Source organism: Labeo rohita, chromosome 22 (assembly GCF_022985175.1).
Source record: "Labeo rohita strain BAU-BD-2019 chromosome 22, IGBB_LRoh.1.0, whole genome shotgun sequence".
Classification (NCBI taxonomy): Eukaryota; Metazoa; Chordata; class Actinopteri; order Cypriniformes; family Cyprinidae; genus Labeo; species Labeo rohita.
In genome coordinates, this window is record NC_066890.1 from 16,083,130 (window position 1) to 16,102,571 (window position 19,442).

The 19,442-nt window shown below is 36.2% G+C and overlaps 1 protein-coding gene across 2 annotated transcripts in view; it reads left to right on the forward strand.

The window, feature by feature from the left end:
* Positions 1-19,044, forward strand: part of LOC127153357 (E3 ubiquitin-protein ligase RNF123) — a 149,753-nt gene extending 130,709 nt beyond the window's left edge. For both annotated transcript variants that reach the window (XM_051094397.1, XM_051094398.1), the window contains exons 38-39: positions 15,893-15,978; positions 16,481-19,044. In XM_051094397.1, coding sequence (XP_050950354.1) covers positions 15,893-15,978; positions 16,481-16,580 — 186 coding nt within the window. In that variant the 3' untranslated portion in view covers positions 16,581-19,044. The remainder of the gene's footprint in view (positions 1-15,892; positions 15,979-16,480) is intronic.
* The last annotated feature ends 398 nt before the right edge of the window (positions 19,045-19,442 follow it).

Genomic DNA, 19,442 nt, shown 5'->3' on the forward strand with positions numbered 1-19,442 from the left:
TCCCTCACATCTCATAATTTTTTTTTTTTTTTTTTCACAATTTCCCCTTAGTGGCTCTGTAATTCATGCAACAAATTACGTAAGAATGGTTTTTTCACCCAAGCAGTTGTGTATCTGACAGCAAGTTACACACAAACCAACAAATGATCTTGAAAATTAAACACAACCTAGACTCTTAGAGTATATTGAACCAACTGTCCTTCATGTCCTTGTTTCATTTACAAAAATTTAGTGATTCATTCATCAGTGGCTGAAAAAAATCAGTCTGGACCTTCTCTCCATTCTCCTCTATCTTACACTCTTCTTTTAATTTGCGATGGATCTACCTGTTCAGCCGAACCAATGGAAGACAAGGACGGCTTCAGTGTCACCTTTGGATCTTACAGTAAACTACTACTTTATGGTCCCTCAAGCACCTTAAGCAATAAATCCTGCTGTAGCTTTTAACAGCATGATGGTGGGTGGCAATAAAAGGCTGTTAGTGATTTTCTGAAGTGGAATCACAAAGTTCCCAGAGGTTTCTGTGGCATAACGTTAATGTAATAGCTGCCCTGTTCAGGTCTTTCCACGGCCAGTACTCCGGTCCACCGCAGCATTAGACAGCAGAAAGTGAAGCTCTTCCCCCGAGAGCTTCCCCTCTGCAGAGAAATATGATCGTCCTTTCCCATCTCCCACAATGCAGCAGCCGCCATAAGCAGACCCACCTCAGCACAGAGCAGCCAATTCAATTTAAACAGATAATTCTCCTCTGCGTTAAATTGAGTTGTGTAGTCTGCTGCATCACAGCAGCACCAGAAATCAGAAACAAGCATGTTTATTTTCTACAATAGCTGTATAACCTTTTGATAATCATGTTAAAATGGGATATTGTTAGTAAATATGGGCAGCTGGCATGACGTATAGTTCTACTATTCTTAAAGAAAGGAAATTCTTTTTCCCCTCTTGTAGTTTAATTTGGCTGGACAGACAACATTTTGTCATAAATGTAGCATTTATTCAAATTGTCTTTTTAGTTATTTATGTGTTGTTTTGATTTGTTTTGTTTTTGCTTTGCTTTACTTTTTGTTACTTCCTTGATTGTTTTTAATTTGCTTGTATACGTGATTAGTTTGTTTTTCTGCTTCGTTTTGGTTTTTGTTGCTTTGCTTTGTCTGCCTCACTGTCTTTGTATTAATTTATTTTTGTTTGTTTGCTTTTTGCCTTTTTGTTTTGTTGTTTTTCTTTGCTTTGTTTTGCCTTGCACTGTTGCTTTGCTTTGTTGTTTTGCTTTGTCTGCGTCCGTCTGTTTATTAATTTATTTTTGTTTGTTTTGCTTTGTTTTGCCTTTTTGCTTTGTTTCATTGTTTTGCTGCTGTTTTGATTTGCCTCACTTTTTTGCTTTTTATATTGTTGCTTTGCTTTGTTGCTTTGTTTTGTCTTGTTTTTTTTTTTGTTTGTTTGTTTTTGTTTTGTTGTTGCCTTGCTGCTTTTCTTTGTTTTATTGTTTTTCTTTGTTTTGTTTTGCCTCGCTTTTTTGCTTGTTGTTTCATTGTTTTGCTGTTATTTTGTTTTGCCTCACTTTTTTGCTTGTTTTATTTTGATGTTTTGTTTGCCTTGCTTTTTTTGTTTTGTTTTGTTGTTTTGCTTTGTTGCTGTTTTGCCTCAACTTTTTGCTTTTTCTTTTGTTGTTTTGCTTTGCTTTTTGTTTCATTGCTTTGTTGCTTCATTTTGCCTTGCATTCTTGCTGTATTGATTCATTTTGTTTTGCTTTTTGTTTGGTTTTATTGCTTTGCTGTGCTTTGTTGCTTTGTTTTGCTTGCTTTTTTGCTTTTTGTTATGTTTTGTTGTAAAGCTTTTTGCTTTTTTGCAGAATACACCATTATGTTGCCATTATCTAATTGGATTTTACATTATATGTTAGCGCTGAATTAACATATTGCCCTAAAGCTTCTACAATATGCTTTAAACAATCATTAATCATAGACTCCTCCTATTAATACAATTTCAAACACGTATCATTGGAGTCTAACTATGTCTTGTAGTGTTAGCATTACTTGTTTTCATTATATCATATTGAGTGGAACAGTTAATAATGCATAAAATAAAAATTTTAAAAAAAAAATACGTTGATGCATACATTTTCCCTCATGAACTGCATTTTAAGGTAAAATCTAAATATTAAAACAAAAGCTTGTCTTCTGTCGACTGCTCCCATACTTGTATAACAATGAGAAATGATGAGGAATATAGCCAATAAACCATCAGCCTTGCAGCAGTCGCTTTTAATTTGCACCACAAGGTGTAAATTATCACATTTTACCTTCGAGATTCACGTGTTGATTTCTGTTTACTTCTAAAACTGTCTCTTGTCATTTATTTTTGTATGGAGCAGACTGCAGTGTCTGACACTATATTTTCAGTCAGAATTTTAATGATATTGCAAAACATATTTGCACTTCAGAGAATCGCTGCCATAATTATTGTCAGTTTTCTGTCATTACACTACAGATGGAGAATTGCACCAAATTGCAGACGCAATCAAGAAGTAGCATGAGCCTCAGATGAACCAACAGTTTATTCACATTTGGTAAATCTGAGATATAGTAAATCTGTATTCAGTTGCTTTTTTAGGTTTGATCCACTAAAAATTACCTTTTTCTTTCTTTTTGCCAATACTTTCATACATAATATCACATAAATACAGCATTTCTGCCTTTTATGTGTTCAGAATTAAACTAGAGATGACAACATACAGTATTTTCCAATGAACACAGTGACCGGATCATCTGGTGGCAGATGTACATGCAAACCCATTTATGAATGCAAATCACGTTGCCGCGTCTGGTTAATGCTGACAGAACAGAACACTGTGATTTTACATATTTATCCTCTGGCCGCAATTTAAACGATAAATAAGGAGATTTTCTTGTTGCAATATGGTATGCCTACTGGCAACATAATTTGTTTTCATGTCACAATGCAGAACTTTAATAAACAGAAGTATTATTGCTATTATTCCCCTTAAGGTTTTGAGTGATGAACTGTAGCTAATGCAATATTGTTATTGTGTTATGGTGGCATCTTTTATGAGCCATTACTGTTTATTGCTACAATAATCCCACTTACTCATATATTCAATCTTTGATTAAAAGTTAATACATTGCATCTCGATAGATCAGCCTTTAATTGAAACCATGTTTTCTTTATAGATGTTCAGCTGTTGTGACCATCAGTTATTTTCATGTATGATCAGTTTAATTTGTTGAATTCACTTAATATGTTTATTATAATGGCAGAAAGGGAGCAATTTAATGTTTGTTCTCATTAATGTACCATTCAAAAGTTTAGATTTTAAATGTTTTTGAAAAAAAAATCTCATCTGCTCACCAAGTCTGCATTTATTTGATCAAAAATACTACAATATTCTGAAATATTATTACAATTTAAAATAACAGTTTTCGTTGGGAATGTATTTTAAAATGTAATATATTCCTGTGATTCAAAGCTGAATTTTTAGCATCATTACTCGAGTCTTTAGTGTCACATGATCCTTCAGAAATCATTATAATATGCTAATTTTCAGGTGTTTTGAGGATTCCTTGATGAATAGAGAGTTCAAAAGAACAGCATTTTTTATTGGAGGTCTTGGTGATGTCATAAAAAGGAAAGTTGTTTAAGAGGAGCAAGTTAAGACATTTTGATGATTACAACCATGCAAATGGCACATGAAACTTTGCATAGAGTATGCTGTGGGCCTTAAGCATCTTTGGCAGAACAGCAGCTTATTCTATCATTAGCTCATTGAGCATGTGTATTCGTGCGGGTGTTTGTTTCCATACTCGCTGACATTTGTTTACGCTCCTCTGCCAAGTGCACCTTGCCTCTGACGTCCAGGGTAACAAAGCGTGTGGCCTGTCTTTTGTGCCGCAACAATCTGATCCATGTGTGTGTGGGCTCTCCACACATATTCTTTGTAAAGTGGTGTCTGATTACCAGTCATTTTTTCTAGCCATGATTAGCTTTTGCCTCCAACCATGTGAGCAAAGCTATTGGCTCATCTGCACTTAGCGACAATCATTAACAGCCCCTCTGTATTTGTTCTTTTTCTCATTGTTAAATGAATCAAAAAATAGAGCATTTACTGAACTTGTGTGTGTACTTTTGAGCTTGGTTGGTTGTGCAGTGTCATTTTAGTATTATTTCCAAACTATTATAGTATTTATTGATATTTTGAAACAGTGTTTATTTTCACTGTTCATTTTAATTTTAGTTTTAGTGATTTTTATGTGTGCTTGTTTTTGTTTTGTTTTGTTTTTTTTAGTAAATTTAGTACTTTTTAAACTTAAGAGTTAGGAGGAGAAGTTAAGGAGAAGTTAAGTTCCAGAACAAAAATGTACAGATGATTTACTCATCCTCTTGTTCATCCATGATGTTTGTTTTTCTTTCTTCAGTTGTAAAGAAACTGTGTTTTTGAGGAACACATTTCAGGATTTCTCTCCATATTGTGGACTTCTAACCTCAAATGCTCATCTTGTCTAGTTAGTCTTCCATCTCATTTTCTTCTCCAACTTCAAAATCATCCTACATCACTGTTTTACCTTTTTTTTTTTTTTTTTGTAAAGGGCGTTTGATCTTCGCACGTACACTTTGTAAACAATGGTCCGGTACTTTTGCAGTGATGTAGGACGAAATGGCTAGACAAGACGAGCATTTGAGGTTAAAAGTGTATAAATTTTGGGGGTTTTTTTTAGAAAGTAACCGATCGTTTCGCTAGATAAGACCCTTCTTCCTCTGCTGGGATTGTTTAGAGCCCTCTGAAGCTGCATTTTGGAAGTTCAAACTCCCGGGCACCATAAAAGTCTACTATATGGAGAGAAATCCTGAAATGTTTTTTCTCAAAAAACATAATTTCATTATGACTGAAGAAAGAAAGACATGAACATCTTGGATGACAAGGGGTTGAGTAAATCATCTGTAAATTGTTGTTCTGGAAGTGAACTTCTACTTTTTACACCATTATCTACATTGTTTTAGCACCAGATTCACTACAAAAAAATTTGCAAATCAGCTAGCGGTGCCAACATGACCAAAAATAGTGTGTTAAACAATGGATCCGACAGATTACTGCAATCTGACATACTTTACTAGAACTAGGGCTTTTTATAAATTCTGAAACTGTGCTTGATTAAACCACTCGATTTACTTAATATACTTGATTATTACACTCTTTTGCTATTTGTGTGATAAATTGCTGATGCTATGATTACATAAAATGTACAAAAACAACAATTTTTTTTTGCTTTCTACAGGTAGGAATATCAAAAGAAATAGCACTGACTTGTGCAAAAATTTCCCAACTAAATTTCTTCACTGAGAAAAAAACATTGCAAGTAGTTGCAATCTAGTTTTTGCAACTATTTAAAAATGGAAGAACTAATCAATTGTTTTGCAAACGTTTGGGAAACTCTTGCGAAGTCTTTGTTAGACACTTAGATGTATGTTTTTGCACTGAGAAGCAATTTTTGCAACAAGTTTGTCTGGACGCAAGATCCAGGTTGATACCATGTGCTCTCTTGAGAAAGAACTAAACTCTTTTGAAGTCTTTGTTGGACACTTAGATGTTTGTTTTTGCACTGAGAAGCAATTTTTGCAACAAGTTTGTCTGGAAACAAGATCCAGGTTGATACCATGTGCTCTTTTGAGAAAGAACTAATCACTTGATTTGCCAAATTTTGCGAAACTCTTGCGAAGTCTTCATTAGGCACTGAGAGTTTTGTTTGAAGTAGAAACTAAACTAGATACCCATCAGCAGAACTTTGTTTTCTCAGTTTTCACTTTGTTTTCATAGATGGTTTTGGTACAACCAATTGTGTGCTAGCGTCTGAGGAAATAGCACTTTAGATGTTATTTTTAAGACAACCGTAGCTGATTTACATAGAGACATTTGCACAAGCAATTGTTTAAACAGGTTGTGTGCTCATTGCATGCTCCAGTCAATGTTATTGATCTCCGAAGATGTAAGAAAGTTTGTTTACCCACAGTTTAAACTGGACAGTTCAGGGATATACAGCACAGCACATTGAATTCAATTCAGATTCAATTAATTTAAAGTGATTACTATACCAGAGTACAAAATGAACAGTGAAACATTTGTGTTTTGTAGAAATCTATTTTCATTTTTTATTTTCTTGCAGCTGTTTGTATAATGACTGCATTTCTCTAGTGCTAGTGACAGGCCAGCATATTTTATACTGTTTCAGGAAGAAAAACATGTCAATATTCAGCCAAATTGTCATCGAAATACCCAGTTTGCTCTCTGTATTCTTTGTAGTTACTGTGGTTGCCTGACCAGAGGTCACTTTTCTAAGTACTTGAAGTGCTTTGAAGTCCCCAGACTTATTTCCTCACTGAGACTTGTCCTAGATTTTAGTTTTCATGAAGACATGATCTTAGGAAATCTACTTGCTCCAAAAAAAAAAAAAAAAAAGATAGATAAATAAATAAAAAACAAACTAATGATACAGCAGGGTGGCAGAGGAATATTACAGATTTCTGAATCTGCTGGCGTTCAGTTGGGAAGTCAACTCCTACGTGTTTTTTTTTGACAAATCTCCATCGGTGCGATTCACCGCCAGTGTAATCCATCCATTCCTGCACGGACACGGCGTTTAGGCGAGCGCTGATATTCCTGCAAGAAACATAGTTATTTTCTCTTCAGGAAAAAGTGAAGTTTGATTACTCAGGATGGAGTTGTGGCATTTTTGACAGCGCTTTGAGCTAATTCTCTTCAGGAAAGCTCACTGCAATTACCCAACGCTTTTCTGGGCACTTTAGCTGCGAAGAGAGCTACAATTTTCACTCCCACAGCAAAAGTACAGCCTCCTCTCTCCATGAGTCTACAGTCGGCTTTAAAGTGAGCTGAGATTGACATTTCTTCGTGACCCGAAAGTCCAGAGAGGAATTATTTATTTATTTTCTAGAAACTGCTAGCCTCACTGTTACATAAGGTGATGAATGAAATTGATGAGAGTGGTCAGCAGCAGAGGTTAGTATTGTACACTAAAGTTAAAAGATGAATATTTTTTAAAAAATATATTTATTTTCATAAACTGAAATTCAAGTAATTGTAACAAAATAAACTGAATAAAAAAATTTTATTCAAATAAAATATAAAGTGCGAGTTTACATCTCAAAATTGACTTTTTTTTCAGAATTGCGTGATACAAACTTGCAATTGCGAGTTATAAAGTCAGAATTGTGTGACAATTCTGAAAGACAATTCAAAAGAATTGCATGAAATAAATTCTGAGAAATAACGTCAGAATTGTAAGATATAAACTCGCAATTCAGACTTTATAAGATGCAGTTGTGAGTTATTAAGAATATATCAGTCTTTTTTCCTCTCAAACTTAGATTTTATAACTCGCAATTACAAGTTTATATCTCAATTCTGAGAAAAAAAGGCAGAATTGCAATAAAAGTCAGAATTGCGAGATATAAACTCGCAATTCCGAGGAAAAGATTGGAATTGCAAGATGTAAACTTCTCGCTATTCTGACTTTATAACATGCAATTGTTATTAAGAGTTAAGTCAAAATTATGAGATATCAACTTTTTTTTTTCCTCTCAAAATTGGAACTTCCAAGATTCCAAGATGCAATTGCACAAAAAACAAACAAACTTGCAATTGTGAGAAAAAAAAAAACAGAATTGCAAAATAAAAAGTTGCAGTTAACTTTTTTTATTTTTTATTCAGTGGCAGAAACGGGCTTGTGTTGTTATTAACTAAAATGTAAACAATTCAAATTGTTTTCTTAAAATCAAAATAAAGCAAACTAAACTAAAATATATAAACATAAAAATGCATAAACTTGGCAACTAACTGAAATAATTTGAATTACAAAATTTATAAAAAAAACCCTGATATTTTTTAGCTAAATAGAAATATTTATAACACGACAGTATTAGTAAAACTTGAGTTAAAATTAAAAAACTCACAATATAAAAATAAAAGTCAATTCAGTACATTATTGAACGCTGTAATAGTATAGAAATAACATTAAGTACTTTATACCTTTGAAATTCATTACTGAAGCTACCTAAACTCAATTTTAAAATAAAAACAAACTGATTAGCAGTTGCTTCCTAAGTATTTCACCGTATCACATGAACGAGAAAATAATTTTCTCTGTCAGCTTGTCAAGCACTCCACATTTTATAATTCAGCTGGATTTGAAAATGCATCTGTATTTCTGTTTCCACACTTGACCTATTTTCACTGCATCTATCATTGAGTCTGTGCGAGTATCTGTGTTGACGCAACTGACTGTTCAAGATATTTTTATAGTTGACTGAAACACACTGACACGTCTGGCCCAAAAACAATGTTTTGTTGTTGCCATGCAATAATTAGGCCCCTCGCTTAAACCAGTTTCAGGATCTCATCGGTATTACAAAAAGGTAGAGACAACAATCTGCTTGGATATGAATAATTCAGCATTTTTCGTCTTTGTTTTAGCATTCATCTCCTTTAGTACAGCCCTAAATCTTAAACATGCATCTCTATGAAACATGATCTATGAATCGCCGCTGCTCCAGAATAATATGCTGCATATACGAAAGCACAAACTGTGTTCTTGCTATTAAAAAAAGTGTTTTACTTGTGTTTACTTGTAAAAACAGCAAATGGTCAAGAACCGTCATCACTCAGTTCTCTCCTAAATATCACCTGGCAAATGTCTATAGGGGCCCATCAGAATATAAAGGTCATTTGTCAGTGCTCTCGGGCGACATCTGTCTCCCGCGGTGGGACGCCCTGCAGTCACACACATTACTGATGTAGCAACTGAGATGGGAAATGTACTTATTGCTGATGCAGCCTCGTTTCTGCAACCCTCATACATTGACAGAAAATCAATCACATTGGGTCGCTGGGTTGATTTTCTTGTGAATTACGTTCAGTTTATTCATATCTTGACAGTATTGCAAATCAAAACGGACACAGGAATATAAGTTAAATGTGAATTAACATCTTCTTCAACATTCTGGTAAAATGCATGGAGGGCCAAATTAATGATTATATTAATGAAAAAATGATTATATATTATTTTTAACTTGTGCGCAACATTGGAATATCGCATAAAACATTTACAAATTAGCATCCTTTTAATCCAACAAGTCAAAAAGAACAAAATTGTCACTTCTTGATAAACTGGCACTACATATCATGTCAAGAAATGTAGGAGAAGCCACTGAATCTGATGCGATACTTAAAAATGTGAGTAAAAACAGTGTGATGGAAACAGCTAATGTCTCATTTACATGAATGTAATGTTGTCCCGCATGGAGACCAGCAGGTTTTGCATTTCTGGTCTTATGGCAACATATCTAATCAAATGTGGAGCGCTGAATGGTACGGTACAGCCTTCATGCCTCCTCAGCACATTGACTGCAGAGGGATATATGACCCGCGGCAATGAATGGATTGAGCCATCAGCTCATGTCGGTCTCTGCTGGTTTTAATTCCAAAATCTATTTACTGTAGCAATACAGCTTTAATAGGCAGCATTCACAACGAAACAATCTGAAATAACCTTTTTTACAGGTCGATTCGCTTTTAAAGGTGAAGTATGTACACATGCACATTAATCAGTGCATATTATTCAAAAATATATCTACTGTAAATAAAATATAATATAAAATATTGCATAAAGCGATTGAAAAATGCATGATGTAGCAAGCCTTTTTTTGCAAATACAGGTAATTTACTGTAGAAATATTTTGTTTTGTAATGTTTGTGACTGTTATAGCGCCAGCTGTGGTCTGATCTCCTTAAAACTTTGCATGCCTGTTTAGAATCACTGGTTGCATGTGCTCAGCAGGTTTTGTGAAGTTTTGAGTTTTCCTTTAGGCTTTATAGGATTTTGGGTACATTCGCACAGGCCCCTTTTCTGAACGACCCGTTATAGCTTCCTAAAGTCTAAATTTCAAGTTTTTTTTTTTTTTTTTTTTTGATAATTATTGACCTAGAGAGTCCAGAGAATTGTACTGCAGTTTTTTTTTTTTTTCTTCAGATTGAACAGAACCTAGGACTAGTTTGCAAGAGTAGGGTTTTTTACATCTTCTCAATCATTTAACAAATGATTTGATTGAAAGCAGTGGTTCTAGAGGCAAAGTTGTCTGGAATGAGGAGTTCTGTCATATGATATGAATATTGCATGTATGTGCGTAAAACCAATGCACAATCGTTTACGCCCTTGAAAAACATGATATCGCCCCCAGTGGCAGATTTATTTTAAATTTCTCACAATCTTTGGGGCTGTGAGTCAAACAAGCTCAAATTTCATTGTCCAATGGTGGCCATGTTTTTTTGAGATAAACAAATGTCCTTTTAGACACCTGTGGCACTTTGGACCAAGACTGTGCATAGTGGCTTTCAGGTTGATAGGACAAATGGTTGCATAGGTATAGCCATTTTTATGTTTTTTTTTTTTTCCTCTTATAGCACCACCAAGTGGCCAAGTTCTGCGTTTTTTGTTCTGCGACCTCATATTGAGCTTTTCCATAAATGTTCAGAGTTTGGCGGAGATATCTTATCCCGTTCAGGGGTTAAAGGTATTTTACTAAAATTGGTCCCGCACCTTTCGAACGTTTTAGCGTCCCTTTGCTATGGTGAGTCAAAAGTTTGAATTTTTTGATCATTATTAATAATCTTTCTACACTGGTTTGGTTTCTATTGGGTGAAAAACCTAGGACAAGTTCACAAAAGTAGGTTTTGCAGAATATCAAAAATTTCGCCAGGCTCACGATCTGTGTTTTGTCCGACGTGAGCCGAGGATTCCAACAACATAAGACACTTGATTCTGCGATTGACGGTTTAAGAGTTACGAGAGATTTCATAATTTTGATCGCTGTTGTGCCCCCTGTCAGGCCGATTGGGGCGAGCCTTGGCGACGTTGTCTCCATGACTTACGGTTTGGTCTGCACAATCAGTTTTACATGGAGCTCGCTGATCCGTGACCATTCTAATAGTTACAATAAGTAAATATAAATCCATGTATTTTAAAATAAAGTGAAACTCAATCATGTGGATTAGAATGTCTGTGATGCTCATTCTGATTGGTGGATTTCACTTCAGAATTGTGGGTAGTGTAGTACCAATGTACCTGAAATTCTGTTACTGGAAATTGAAGTTTCCATTTTGACTGATGTCAAGAAGGCTTCTTAATCACAACTGAATCATTTCGAATTAATTGATCGAAGTCATCACAAATTCTGCGTTGGATTTTTTTTGTTTGTCTCAGACTTGCTTTACATTATGAAAGTAAATTAGGTTGTGAATTCAGTTTCTTGTAGACTTCAGCTTTACAGAAATCACTCTCAAATCAAGCAGCTTTTTGTTGGTCAATGCGTCGAATTTGAATGACCAACTTGAACATGAGCGAAATTGGTTTTGGCCCCTTAAAGGGGTCATCGGATGCCCATTTGACAAGTTGATATAATTCTTTAGGGTCTTAATGAAAAGTCTATAATATACTTTGGTTCTCAATGGTTTTGTAAAACAACACCCTTTTTACCTTGTCAAAATCAGCTCTGCAAAAATCATCCCATTCTGACGGATTCTTCCTGTAAATGCAAATAAGCTCTGCTCGCCCCACCCCTCTCTTCTGTCTGCTGCTCTAAGAGATTGTTTTCTTTAGCCACATTTAGCGCGTTTAGCCACTAAACTTACTAACTAGCATGTTATTAGGAAAGGTGATTGCAGAGATTCATAAAAAATAACCCTTTACTCACTTCTGCTGTGGGTGAAGTTGGATCACAAATGATTTAGACGCATTTATGTAGATCAGGAGACGGATTCCCTTTACAAACAAACATAATCCACTGCATCTTCAGCGGCTCAAATGTCGGGAGTAAATGACGACCACTATGTTTATTATTACATCCAGCAAGACAACACTTCAATCGCTCAATTGGAGATATTCTTGTCTAACTTACATCCCTGCTCCGGCATCGAAACAACGGAGGTCGGCCTGTTACAGCTGGTCTGAGGTAAGATGCTCATGTCAATCAAATATCATGGGAGTGGCCTCTGTGGGTGTGACGCCACACCGACAGGCATCTGAGAATGGCTCGATTTGAAAAGGGGATATTATTTTTACAGGTTAATTAAAAACCACTGCATGGATTTTTATCATTATAGGGTAGATTTGTACATACACTGACAACACACATTAATGTTCAAACAACATGTAAAAGTGAACTTTGCATCCGATGACCCCTTTAAGCAAATCTCCAGAATGTGCAGATTTGTAGTGGAATGACTGGATGTCACATGTGAAATTTTTCCAAGCAACCTGAAAGGATTAATTCACAGAATAAGGAAAATTTGCTGTTAATGTGCTCACCCTCAGGCCATCCAAGATATAGATGAATTTGTTTCTTCATGGGGACAGAGTTAAAGAAATGTAGTATTGCATCACTTGCTCACCAATGGATCTCCTGCAGTGAATGTGTGTCGTCAGAAAGAGAGTTCAAACTAGACATTTTAGCTGTACATGTTAAAAACACCTTAGCGATGGTTTTGTTTCAAAGACAGCTTTTGGGTTCACAAAACGTTAACTGATGGGCTGGAGTGGTGTGGATTGCTTGTAGATTATGTGATGTTTTTATCAGCTGTTTGGACTCTCATTCTAAGAGCAACCATTCACTGTAGAGGATCTATTGGTGAGAAAGTGATATAATAGTACATTTCTCCAAATCTGTTTTGATTAAGAAACACATCTACATCTTGGATGGCCTGAGGCTGAGTGCATTTTCAGCTAATTTTTATTTTTTGCATGAACTTTTCCTTGAAGTTACACAGTCCCAGTCTTGACATTGACTGATTTCTCTGTTAGTCTGTGCTCACTGGCTGCAGTAACCAAACAAATTAAGTAAAGCACCAAGCGTTTTTATCAGGCCGCCATGAACCAGAGTGAACAAGGCCAGTCAAGGTTACTGTCTGCCCCTGCAAATTACCTTGGGATAGTGGATATCTTCCCTCATTACTCAGACACAAGATCTGAAGGTAATAGCTCAGAAGAGACAGTCTTAGGAGGGAGTGAATGAGATTTTAAGGGGCTTGTATTTCCTTCATCTCAGCTTAGAGACCAAACAGAAACCCAATCATTCCCCTTGAAACAAAGTATGACTTTGAGAATGGAAGGACACTGGGGAAGACCTGACACAAAAACAAAAGGCCCCGTTCACGTCATGAAGTTGATGAAGAACCTGATAGCCTAGCTGATATGATACAAAATAGCTGTCAGTACATAGCCCTATAAAATTAACTGAAGCGCAGATTTTTTTTACGTTCTGTTTTAATCAGTTTAGATGAGGTGGACAGTTAAAGTATTTATATTAAAAGGATCTTAATAACTTAAACCTGTCTCTGCACTCTTGGCTTCATTTCGTACAGGTTGGTCAAGGACTGTCCGTCTACAACATGTAATCATTGTAGAGGCCTCCAAGGGTTGTGGAAGGAAGGTCTGAGTACTTGTATAACAAGTGTAGAATTTAGTTTGGCTATAATAATTGATCTAAGCCAGTGTATTGCTCTGTCACCAGTTTAAAGTGAAACTGGAAATTGTTATTAGGATTTAGGGCGAAAAAGGTTGTTATATTCTGTGGTGTATGGAGTCAAACTGGTTGACAGGGATGGAGGCCTGGCTGCACTTCTGTCACTTCAAGCTTTCATCCACACTCCCCATGAAATCACTACAAAGAACTCAATTAACACTTGCAGCCATGTTCCCTTCCTTCCCAGCTGAGGAAAGCCTTGGGATGAAAGCGTGGAGATTACGGGAGTCTCGTGTGACTCAGGCTGAAAGATGGAAGGGGAATATTCATCACCATTTGGTGTGGCTGCTTTTGGAATTCAGTCTATTGGGAATCATGAGACCAACGGACATCAGGAACTGTAGATATTTGGATTAGATACAATTTTTTTTTTTTTTTTTTAATTGCTTGCCAGAGATCTAGTAATGCCCTAGAAACCACATAAACAGCAACCACCCAGAACACCCTAACATGTTTTGCCCATTTTCAAAAAAAAAAGTCTTGGGTGCCACTCAAACAGAGTGACATCGTGGGAAGAAAAAGTAGATGTTTAAGAAAAATTGTTTAAGGGATTCAGATTAGAATCTTCTGTTCCCAAATGTTACGTATAAAAGTGAGTACATGGGGATCACCAAAAGGGAATATATGCATTCTGTAGACCTCTGACGTCTTTGTACATGTGTTCTAGTTTGTTGACATTTCTGAGGGCTCTTCCTCCCATGCTGAATTTATTATCTTGTGTGTCGTCCCCTTGGGACGTGTGGAGAATGTTATTTGCAGCTTTTTTTTTTTTTTTTAATGTCATGTATGTTAAATATGTGACAGCTTTAATGTGCAGGTGCGCAGTGTCCTACATATGAATAAGTAAATAGCATATGAATGGGGAATAGAAATAGAATCTATTTGCCTGCCTTACCAATATCACACATTATACATCAAAGTTGTCAGTTTCACTTTTTTATATCCGTAAAGCCGGTTGTTGTTGTTATAATATGCATCTGTGTTATATATTTATTTAATCATCATAAAGGTGGCTCATATGATTTTGGAATGTCAAATGTTGTTAAATGTCAAAATTTGGCATGTCAAATATTGTAAAATGTAAAAATTAGCAATGTCAGATATTGTGAAAATGTCAAAATTAGGAATGTCAGATATCGTAAAATGTCAAAATCAGGAATGTCAGATATTGTGAAATGTCAAAATTAGGAATGTCAGATATTGTGAAATGTCAAAATCTGGAATGTTAGATATCGTGAAATTTCAAAATCCAGAATGTCAGATATCGTAAAATGTAAAAATTAATAATGTCAGATATCGTAAAATGTCAAAATTAGGAATGTCGGATATTGTAAAATGTCAAAGTTAGGAATGTCAGACATAGTAAAATGTCAAAAATAGCAATGTCAGATATCGTAAAATGTCAAAATTAGGAATATCAGATATTGTGAAATGTCAAAATCTGGAATGTCATATATCGTGAAATTTCAAAATCCAGAATGTCAGATATCATAAATTAGGAATGTCAAATATTGTGAATGTCAAAATTAAAAATTCCAAATTTTGTCAAATGTCTAAGCAAAAATAAAAACGTCTTTATTTTTACTTAGACACTTTTGTGCCGTACAGAACAAAGAAATTCATGTTTTTTTGAAGCTGATATGACAGAACTTACATATTTGTGTGAACTGTTCCTTTAACACGCTGTACCCTCTCCTGTCTCGACTGTGTAATAATAAGCCTTACATATTAATGAGATGCTTGTATACTAATGAAGCTCCATCAGCCTGTTTCAAGGGTTCAGGGGTCAAGCTCTGTTCTCTTGCTGCTAATTACAAAAAGTACATGCCGTGCAGGTGAAAATCTGTTCCGTTAAGTATGTATTAGGAAATAAAATGAAGTCTTCTGTAGCATAAGAAATTCTTATAAATATAAGTCCAGTGAATTCATACTTTGAAAATGCTGTAAGTAGGTTCTTTTTGACATTAGGGGGACCAGATGTCCCTCAATTCACTAAAAAAAAAAAGTATTTGGCTGTTAGGCTCAGTGACATAAAATGAATTAGAATAAGAACAGTGTGTATTTTATTGCTTAGTATGTACATGATGATGATGGGTCATTTAATATTTTAACTGAAATAAAAACTCAACCACTCTGTCTCTCTTATACATAGTTGGTTTTCTGAATATGACATTGTTGAGAAGGAAACTCAGTGTCTTTGACAAAATTTTCATTCTGGAACATCTTTCAGGAAGTCAACACACAGTGTATTCGCCTCTTAAATGGATTTAATCACAATCTTTTCCTTTTACAGCCAACCAGCGAGGACGATCTCTGCCCGATCTGCTATGCACACTCCATATCAGCCATCTTCAAGCCCTGCTCCCACAAATCCTGCAAGTGAGTTGCTGCCAACATCCTATCAACAGCTCCGTTCTTCCATTCACTCTCCATTTAAGAGATTAACACCATGTCGTTAAATGCCTCAATGGCCATTACTTATATATAGCATAAACGCTGCCTGAAATACTACGGTCATGTTACTGCTGTTGCATTTACAGTAATTCCACTGGCAGTGCTGTTTAACTGTAGTTTGTAATGTAATCCATTGGATTACACACATTGGGTAACGTATTCTGATTACTTTTTGATTACTTTTGGCTTAACATGTAATCAGTTACTACCCAGTAGTAACACTGTGTCTAAGCACTGCACTGAAGTTGCTGTAATACCAATCATATACATCAAAACTGTACTCTCAATCGAATTAAGTTGCCTGACTATATCGAAGCGGGAAGCACAGATAACTCATGTTATGACATGACTCAGCACTCTTTATGTGATTAAATGTCACTGACGGACCGATCTCTCGCTCCCTTATTCACTTTGTCTTTTATTTCAGGGCCTGTATCAATCAGCACTTGATGAACAACAAGGACTGCTTCTTCTGCAAGGCCACTATCACTGGAGTGGATGATTACACCAAACCAGCCAGCTCTTAGTGTGCCCTTCACACACACACACACACAAACGTACACGCGCACGCATTTGGTGTTCAAAAATCCACATTATGTACACTTTCCCCAAAGACTTCACTTCAAAAACACACATATTCAGGTTGGACTTATTGTTTCCACTCAGTCCATGTATGGTCATCATCTCGTCGCTGTTGGTTCTGCCAGCATAGCCCATCTGCAACTGGTGTATCATAACATTTTATCCTCTGACGAATGGAACGAGGCCTTGCAAGGCAATGGTTCTTCCCAGGCATCTTTGTGATGAATGGATAAAATCCTGTTTAGAGCCATGCGCTCATGGTGCTTCTGAAGGAGCAGCAGAAAAGCTGGTAGTGATGGAGAGTCTCTCGGCATTGTCTCAGTCTTTTCCCATTTCTTCTCAGCTCATTTTCTCATCTCCTCTCTGCTCATTTCTCTTTTATCCTTTCATCTAATCTATTGTTGTCTTCTCTTTTCTCTTCTCCATTTTCTCATCTCTTTTTTTTTGCTTCACCTCATATTGTCTCATCTTCATGTTTCATCTCTCCCATCTGTTTTCCTATCGTCTCTTAACTTCATCCCACCTCGTTTTGTCTCATCTCCTCTCTTTTGTGCTCAGCTGTTCTGTCTTGTCTCATCTTTTCTCCTCCCATTTAGTTTCTGCTCATGTTTTAAACTCTCTTCATCTCCTCTCCTCATCTATACTCTCATTTCATCTACTGTAGTCTTGTCTCATTCTCGTCTTTTCTTTCATTCTTATCTCTTCTGTTCTCGTCTCATTCTCATATTTTTCTCTTCACTTCTCATCTCTTCTTGTCTCATTCTCATCTCTTCTGTTCTCGTCTTGTCCTCGTATTTTCACTTCTCGTCTCATTCTCATCTTTTCTCGTCTTATTCTCATCTCGTCTCATTTTTGTCTCATTCTCATCTCATCGCTTCTTGTCTCAGTCTCATTCTCATCTCTTCTCATCTCGTTCTTGTCTGATTCTCATCTCATTTTTGTCTCTTCTCATTCTTGTCTCTTCTCTTCACGTCCCATTCTCTTCTTGTCTCACAAGCTCTGGTTATATTATCATATCAGGAAGTCAAATATAAACTCAGTACTAATGAACAGTTTTTCACATCACTCTGTGTATTTGCTAATGTTTTTATACTCAAAACTGACAGCCATATTTGACATAGATGACAACATGTAGTGTCACACTAAGCAGAACCTACAATCGTTTCTGATTGTTGTACATGATTTTCTACATGAAAGAAACGAGGAAAAAGAAACGCATCTACACAAAGCTGTTAGGCACACCTGTCATATAATATGTGATAAATGTCTTTTATTACGGATTTATAAAGCATCATACAGGATAAAGAAGACAGTTTCAGGACATGGAGAGTTTACACAGAGACGTAAATGCAATTTGATCTGTGAGACGGTGATAACAGTTCCTGTTTGAGAGAAATGCTTTGATTTCCCACCAACACTTGTTCGTTCTGCTCTCGGCTACATTTTCTCAGTTCGGACGGCTTTCACGTTTGATCCGTCGTTATAATGGTGTGGTGTATTTGTGAATGTTCTCAAACAAGCCTCAGCTTTCTTCATACCCAGATCTTTCCTTCAGTCTGTTCCATTAGGAGTGCCTAGACTGCTGTTTTTGTTACAGAACACCAACAGACATCTAGATTTAAGTGCTTTGCTGTTGTGTGCATGGGGTTATCTTTCCCAGAATCCTTTGCTAATGGATTATGTTGCAACTCAGGCTCTGCCTGCACTCAGAATCCATTGCCTTGCCACAGCTCCCTTAAAAGGATATTCAGCCATTGACAACTGCAATTTTCTACACCAAATAAAAGTCTAGTGGTGCGACCCAGTTTTAAAACCCACAAAAAATTAGATGGAGTGAGCCAATACTGGAGGTGGACCTCAGCTTTGACTGTCACAATGCAGTATGCAATTGTTAAAAGAACTTGTATAGAATTCATCAGACGCTTCTTACTAATGCACACAGACTGTTTATTTAACACGCAGCCAATTTGCTACGACCGATGTACCACTGAACTTCCAAACACTGTATAAAACTGATAATAAGTATGAATTATCAAAACCAAAAGAGTATTTGGGTCACTACTTCTCTCATTTGGACTGTTAAAGCATTTCTCACAGTGTGGTGTAATGTTGTTTTTAAAAAGGGGGTGCATGATCTGAATGTAGGACCCCCCTCTATAGTTTACTTAAAGTGTGTGTGCGCGTTTGCGGTGAGCGTGTGCCCACGACTTTAATTTAAGGGTTTCCACTCTCAGGCATCTGCTATTGTTGTCAAAGGGAATTTTAGATTAGTAAAGCAATATTTAAAGGACTGTTGATGTTTTTTTGTTTTGTTTAGAAAGAGAGGACATGGCAATTTTTGGTTCTTTCACTTTTTGTGAGAGTGTACATGTATTGATGTAATATTAGCATTAAATTATTTATCCTAAATGCTGTCCGGTGTGCTTACTTTTCAGTGTATATACATTTCAGTGTACATTCATTCAGCCCTGTTACTGGATGATTTCCTCCCTGTTTAAAGAAAATGGAACTTAAATACCAGTCACTTGGACTCTCATGATAAAAGGTAAGTATAAATCAGGGGTGCCCAACCCTGTTCCTGGAGATCGACTTTCCTGCAGAGTTTAGCTCCAACCCTAATCAAACACACCTGTCTGTAATTATCAAGTCCTCCTTGAGATCCTAATTAGCTGGTTCAGGTGTGTTTGGTCAGGGTTGGAGCTGAACTCTGCAGGAAAGTCGATCTCCAGAACCAGGGTTGAGCACCCCTGGTATAAACTTGTTTTCATAATTTGCACTAGTTTGTGTTTGTTGTTTTATTAACAGCT